Source organism: Fragaria vesca, linkage group LG6 (genome assembly GCF_000184155.1).
Source record: "Fragaria vesca subsp. vesca linkage group LG6, FraVesHawaii_1.0, whole genome shotgun sequence".
Classification (NCBI taxonomy): domain Eukaryota; kingdom Viridiplantae; phylum Streptophyta; class Magnoliopsida; order Rosales; family Rosaceae; genus Fragaria; species Fragaria vesca.
Genome location: NC_020496.1, coordinates 4,931,451 through 4,939,241, shown reverse-complemented (window position 1 = coordinate 4,939,241; position 7,791 = coordinate 4,931,451). Strand labels below are relative to the sequence as shown.

General features: G+C 36.3%; 1 protein-coding gene across 1 annotated transcript; it reads left to right on the top strand.

Annotated features, from left to right (window-relative positions):
• The first annotated feature begins 5,400 nt into the window (after positions 1–5,400).
• On the top strand, positions 5,401–6,385 carry LOC101314673 (EG45-like domain containing protein-like). The gene is made up of 3 exons (XM_004302360.1): positions 5,401–5,601; positions 5,740–6,016; positions 6,170–6,385. The coding sequence occupies exons 1-3, from the start codon at positions 5,484–5,486 to the stop codon at positions 6,174–6,176; spliced, it is 402 nt and encodes a 133-aa protein (XP_004302408.1). The 5' UTR covers positions 5,401–5,483; the 3' UTR covers positions 6,177–6,385.
• Positions 6,386–7,791: the final 1,406 nt, after the last annotated feature.

Here is a 7,791-nt window from a genome sequence, read left to right as displayed (position 1 = left end):
GGAGAGAGCTTTCTGGGGATATAAAATTCCGGCGGAGGGCAGTCGGAATTTTGGTCGAAAATCGGGAAAAACAAGGCTGCCCGATTTTAGGGTTTGAAAAACAAATGGTGGGCTATTGACTCTAGGGTTAGAACAAAGTGCATGATAACGTGATGAAGGATTAATGGTAGAGACAAAGAGATAGCAAGAGAATCATCATCTTATTCATTGATAGGAGCCCTTTATATAGGGAATTACACAATACCAATATGGTAAGGATATGAATACATAGATCTAGTCTAACTACATATCCTATTGGCATAAGGCCAAGGCACACATAGAGAATATCCTAGAACAATTTGGGAATTTTTGAGTTAGAAGTTAGTGTGTTTTTAAGGTTTGAAGGAAGAGTGGTAGTGTTCGGTTGCATAAATTACCCGAAACGGTTTTAATTTAAGGGTCACAAAGTTGATTTTTTATTCATTGAGTTTCTCGAGAAACTTCTTTCACGAAAGTTGTAGGGCACGACGATACGAGTTCGTAAACACGTGGTACATGTAAAACGGACTTCGTACGAGGAAGTTATGGGCAACGGAAGTTTGTGGCTTTTCAGGAATTTTGGGATAAATAGGAATTTTTCCTTTTGGTCCTCATTTTTTTTTCAGAATCCAAATTCTTCCCTCTCCTTCTCTCTCTCCGACCCCGAGAGAATCTAAGTTCTCCAACCGACCCGACCCGGACTTTCCGAAGCCGTCTGACGTCGCCCAAACTGGCTCAGATCGATTCCTCTTCTCCTTGCCTTCGTCCTTATCCAACTGGTTCAAGCCGATTCGATCCCAAAGCGGTGAATCGAAGCTTGGAAGTTTGGCCTAGAGACCCGATCGGTTTTCCACCTCCGGCGACGGGGACAAGGCTTGAAACCGGTTAAGATAGAAGCTCATTGGCTCCCTTGTTCGACTCTCGGTGGTCTTGAAGCTCGACTCACAGTGTAGAGGTGTTGAGTTGGACGAAACGTGGCATATCATCCATTAATACAATTCTTAATAGTCTTTGGTAGCTACCATTTGTAATTTGTCATAGATGATCATCATTCATAGATCTCACACATTCTTATATGCATGCATTTTTTATATTGGGTACCCATGCCATTTCTGGGGCAAATATTGTCACTTCTATGACAAATATTATCTAGCGAATTATGTGAATCTTTTACTTGTAATATCATGTAGACCATTAGAGACCTGTATAATCTTCCATTTTCAGGAGCTTAAAACTTTAGGCCTAGTGGATACATTCCACACAAATTCATGTCGTTATTCAAATAACAATAAACTTATTCTCCCCCTAACAGCGGGAAGACTGTCATGTTATGACCATTCGAAAATATGCGTTTAAAGCTTTATCACTTTCTTTCGAGTGAGATATTCATTGGCTGGTGGCGAACCAAAACCAAGTTTGAGGTCAAAAACATTATATTCATTGATATCTACCAAGATATCATTCTCTAATGGCGTACCTACAACCTTTGTATGTGTAGTCGACTAGTCGTATTAGGAAATTTAACATTGTATCATGACATTCTCTTCAAGAGAACCATGTCACTTGGATACATGTGCATCCCACAAATCAAATGGGGTTTAGACTATTTATGTTAATATGGATGGTCTCTTGGACTTTAATCCAAGTTGACGTCTATGGTTTTAGCATATACGTTTGTTTAGATCTTTTATCAAATCACTAACTGAGACATTTCTCAAAATCAAAAGAAAATGATGGATAAGTATCTAACACCAATACATATCGTTCTTCAAGAACAATTAATATTTCTCCCCCTCATGGCACGAGGTGTCTCATTGAGATGAAAAACTAACAATTGTGTGATAATAGACAATTCGATTGAATTAAGTTTTAGCAATTATCAAACCTGGTAAGTGATTCCACACAACATGGTAGACAAAAGATGACGTAACTTGTCATTACATCAATAGTGTATTTATTTCAATAAACTTCTGGTCCATGACATTATATTTCAATGAACTTCTGGTTCACTGTAAAATTTGGCATAATCTATATCATATATCAATCGATTTTGAATCGTATTGGAGACACTTAAACACTTAATTCAAAAAGGATGCTCTTCTGGAGCCATCAATCATATGTGAAATCGAAGCTTCAGGTTCGAATTTATAATGTTAGAATGATAGGTTCTCAGATTTCGTATGTCAAACTTCGGGTTCAAATAATTCAAGTGCTTGAAACTTCAGGCTCGAGTAACCCAAGTAAAATTCATACGTTCGAGATATAAGACTGCTGGCTTGTATGAATAACAATAAAGTTTGAAAGATCAACAGTAATGAAAGTGCATATATAACAAAATAAGAAAATTGTAAAAGAACAAAAAGCAAATAAGTTGCAAATAAATTGTACATAGGAAACTTCTGGTTCTATGAATGAATAAAATACACAGAACTTCTGGTCTTGTTAAATTAATCAAAATATGAATAAAATACATAGATTTCTGGTCTTGTTAGCTTCACAGATATTATTATTTTGTTTTCTCCTCTAATTGCACAAGAGCATAGTATTGAAATAAAAGTGAGGAACTTCAGGCCCTCATATGATTAGGGATCACAATATGTGGTTTCGATCATTGAACAAGTTTAGGAACTTATGGCCCTCGCAAATTGTATAAGCTTTAAGAAACTCTATCTCGTAATTTGAGGAACTTCACACCCTCTATAATTCGATCAAAAGACTTCAGGTCTCGATCTGAATTCAAAAATTGGTCTACTTGTAATCAGTATCATGTTTCACCATGTTAAATCAACGTGTAAGCATATGATAAAACTCATGAATCACAAGCAGAAAGTATGAGCGACTTAGCTCTTTCATGTCGTTGTGCTCTCTAAAGGGAATCATGCTTGACTAGACCTGAAAATTGATCACTCTGATCTCTGGGTATCTCATAAATTAATGAGGACACGGATAGGAGGTAGAAGTATATGGCTGCGCTCATCCATGGTCCAAAATCCAAAATCAAGCTCTTTGCGCTTGTCCAATGCCAATTTACAAGAAACACCATGAGGTGTTGATACGGCATAAGAAACCAGAGATCTGGTTATAGTCGAAGTGTATAATGAATATTAGAGAACGAATGGGGTCAAACATAACTGATGCATCTCTATGAAAACCAATAAAAACGGAATTTGGTATAGAAAACTAAACAGTAAAATAAACTATCCAATCATAGAAAACTAATTAATTTGGTCTTTGATCACCATGTATGAACGAATCAAGCACTAATAGATATAGAAAATAAACTATTGTAATTGCAAGATAATGAACACAGACAGGTATGGTATCAAACACCCACCATCCTAATTGTTATCGGTAACAGTAAAAAGCAAAAAGAAAATTGATGATCATATGATGTTCGAATTGCTGCCAATTATATTTAGCAATTGAACTAACAGAAATTGAGAAAACTGAGAATTGATTTATGGGAATTAAGACTCGTAGATCAAGAATACCTAGTCGATGAAAAACAACAAAGTTGTATCCAAGGTTTCAGATCATCATCGAGTTAGAGATAAGGAGAGAAAAAAAATGTTCGTTATCAACTCAAAGGTAGAGTCGTGTTGATAACGTATCATAAAGTAAAGAAAAGATAGAGAGAAGACACAGAGAGAATAGTTGGAAGGAGGTAGAAATATTCTCATTCATTCTGATTAGCTAGCCTCCTTATATAGAGGTAAAATTACATCAGAGTACATAACTAATAAGTAATTACGTGGACATCCACATAGATTATAATATTTACAACAATAAGGTGTTAAATACTCAAAAGAATTAAAGTGTAAAAAAGTTTTAAAAAAAATCAAGGTGTAAAACATATGGATTAGGACTATAAACATCTTTGAATACAAACACAAACACAAAATAGAAACTAAAAATCTAAAATGCAAAATATAAAAGATATGAATGACCCAATAAAAGAAAGACCAAAAAAGTGAAAAATGGAAACACCAAACTGACACTTGACACTTTGGGGACTCGAACCCTGATCTCCAGTAGTTACAATAAATGCTTACCACTAAACCATGTTCTTCACAACACGTAATTTCACCGGACCATCTACATATTAGAGGCCCCTACGAATTTGAAGCCCTAGACATGGGCCTTGCTTGTCTTGGCCCAAGACCGGCCCTGATGGTGACATTGTCATTATGGTACAAAGTGAATGCTAGTATGCTTAATTAGGGATATGTTTTATAATATGCAAATAACTATTCGTAAGTTTATATAGATCAAATGAAAAATGTTTTTTCTTTTTATCAATTAAATAACTCAGATACAACAATGAATCTATTATGAGTCAAACGCACGATTTCTCATTTATAAGGGAAGACTTAACTAAACTAGTAGACCAAAAACACAATATCAGCTGGAAAATGTTAATAATTCATTTGACACTAATAAGAAAATAATTTATTTAAAAATTATTTAACACTACAAAAACAGTACATATATTGAATAGACAGATTGTGGTCAGACATTCCACAACATGTATCTTTTACAAGAGCCTCCAACTTTGACATTGATGATGTACAAGCCAAGATGGCCCATCTCAAAACAAGCTTCTTGGTCGAGTTGGTAAGAGCTTAAGTGTGGATCCCCCATACCCAAGTTTAAAACCCACTGACGCTGATTGGAGTTTAAATCTCAATGTATTCTTGGTGGCCAAGGGGAAGGAAGCGTATGTTTTTGACATGATCCCTAAGATATTCAATTTTTTTTTCTTTTGTAAATTCTCCAAGATTTCGATACAACTCCTTTATAATTTTTATTTTTAATTACAAAGATCACGAATTGTCATAGTCGCCTATGAGTTTTAGCAAAATTTTATAGCACTGTTAGTGATTAGGGTATCAAAATACTAACAGAATGAAACCTTATGTATGAAAATGGAAGTTGTTGATAGTTAGGTATGAATATAGAAATAGCGTCATACTGCGTAGTTAATCCCAAAAATTATGAAGCCCTACCAAACCCACAATGGAGTTAGCTCTAAGAAAAAAGAATCTTCTACATATTGTCAAGTCATGCACTCATGCTAGGTGTTTGTTGCCAACCCTATTTGGAATTGTTGCCAACCCTCTTAAGGGTTTAGACTTGACTTTTGTGCATGCAACTAGCAAACAACATCCTATAGGTAAAGATCTCCTTGCTTTCCTACGCTGTACTACACGACATATGAGAAGGCATAGTCTTAACTGTTTTTCTACACAAGTGTGTGAAGGCAATGGACCATTCTAATATTGCTCTGGCTAGAAATTTGGTAAGGTGACGCAGGCAACATGCATGACGTTGTCAACTTCCTAATTCCTATATAAGATGGAGGAAGGCGTTCAATTATTTTCACAAGAGACTGAAGCTTTTTTCTCCAGGCCGCAAAGTACGTACTATACTGCAGTATTTGTTACTAGCCATTAGTTAGGGAACGAATGAGATTCAAAATCCATGTTCTCGTCATGGTGGTGATGGTGGCCACGGTTGTATGCCTTCCCTCACTCACGTTTGCTGCCCAGGGAACTGCCACCTTCTATACACCTCCCTATGTTCGTAAGTATACAATTTTTTCCATACGCAAATCAGCATCTGAACAAAAAAAAACAACAAAAAACATATTAATTACTTACTAATCTGGCAGTCGATCGATGCAATATTGTAACTGGAAAATGAAATTTCATATTTGTCCAGCTTCGTCATGCTACGGATTCCAGGACAATGGGGTGATGATAGCGGCAGCAAGCGATGTCATTTGGGGCAACAGAGCAGCTTGTGGAAGAAAGTACAGAGTGAAATGCACTGGAGCCACTAACCAAGGTATATCACAACCTTGCAAGGGTAACAGCGTTGTCGTCAAGATAGTCGATTACTGCCCTCCGGGATGCCATGGAACTATAGATCTCTCCAAAGAAGCCTTTACTGTCATTGCTAATCCTGATGCTGGTAAAATCAAGATCGAGTATACTCAGTAAGCACCGGCCTATTACCTCTTCGTACATTTGTTTTATATTACCCTTAAATGTGCGTGAAACCTAACAAAGTTTAATGGATAATTTAACTCGGTTGAACATTAAAGTTATTAGTAGAAAGTTTAATTGTTTCAACATTTTATTACATGCAGGGTCTAGTATCTTGGAGTAATGATGTCATCAGTCAGGGGCCAGCAGTAATAATAAAACACAGTACACTTTGGAAATGTCATGTTTCCCAGGTGATGACTGACGTTAATTACCAATGAATAATCATTTCTAGATGGTTAAATATAAAGAGAGGTCTTACTCCGTTTCAAAGTGTACGAGAACAACTATATAATAGTAATCTACAATATTTTCTACCCTATTTACTTTTTTTAAGGAAACGGATAACTCTATTTGTATTAATCATAACGATCGTAGAGGATGTTACACTAAAAAATAATGCAAAATAAACCAAAGTCTCAACAGAAGCAACAAACTGAATGAAAAAACAAAATCCACAACTTAACAAAAGCAAATTGACTCAACAGAATGAAAAGCTGACTCAACAAAAAAACTAACCTACTTTGACAATATTACACGAAATTAAAATCAATCAACCAAGAGGCTTCGGGTCTAGATAGAGACCTTTATGGTATACCCCTCCACCTTAAGGTTAATCAAAGATCCAACTCCATGTAATGCCATTGCAGGTAGTCTCAATCCTCCACAATAAAGGTAAGGTCTCCTCCCTCCACCTCCAAAATCTCAGTATCTTTGGAAACAATAGGCACCGTGAGCGAAGAACCTCCATCTCCTGACTTCATCTTAATTCGGCTACCACGTGGACGGCCACGTTTCTTTGAACCGTTGCTTCCAGAAAGTTGCAGCCCAACGGAGCTTTCCAAAAACCCTAACTACTAAGAGTTCAATGAAAAGGGTACTCACGCAATAGAGAACTTTGCCTTCTTCTCCGCTTCGGCATCAGAGTCGTCATCCCTAGAGCGGCGAACTCCCGCAACCCTAGTCGCAGCTTCACTGCTTTCCGGCAAGTTGGGATCGGCACAGTCTTCTTTCTAGTCTCTTTACTTTAGTACGTTTACTTGTTGAACATATTTACTTTTGTACTTCATATTTTTTAATAAAATTTGAGTTCCAAAATTTAGATGTGGCATTCGGATTTAGAGGTCCAAAATTTAGATCACAACCCACAAGCTCCATCGAAATGGAATTTATGTATAGTGTCTCTTTTTATAAAGGAGGGTGGCCGGGAAGCTTGGAAATGAATTAAGGTATGATAAGCAAAATTACACATCACACACAACCAAGGACTAAAATATCGACAATCGAGGATATTTTGACTGTCCAGAAATTGGATATTTTGACTGAAATATCGGAAACTATGGAAAAGGTTAAAATTTTGAAATAAAAAGGGTGTACCAGTTTTTTATGTAATATATACAAGATTGTAAAAAAATAAAACAAATACCTTGGGGAACCAAGGTTCGATCCTCCCCCGTGTATATTTGACTTTTGTCTAAAATATTTGAAGACTAGGGTGAGATATTACAAAATATCACGATAACATGTGAAATTACCGATATTCTCTTGGTTATCGGGAGATGGAAAAAACAAAATTTTCAGCTATATTGCGTTGGAAAAATCGATTTTAAAGACCTTACGCACGACTCAAAATTGATTTTAATTAAAGACCTTACGCACGACTCATCATGGTGGACATATGAAGCTGTGAAACGAGCTACTATCTAAGTGATTCAACCTCTTAAAA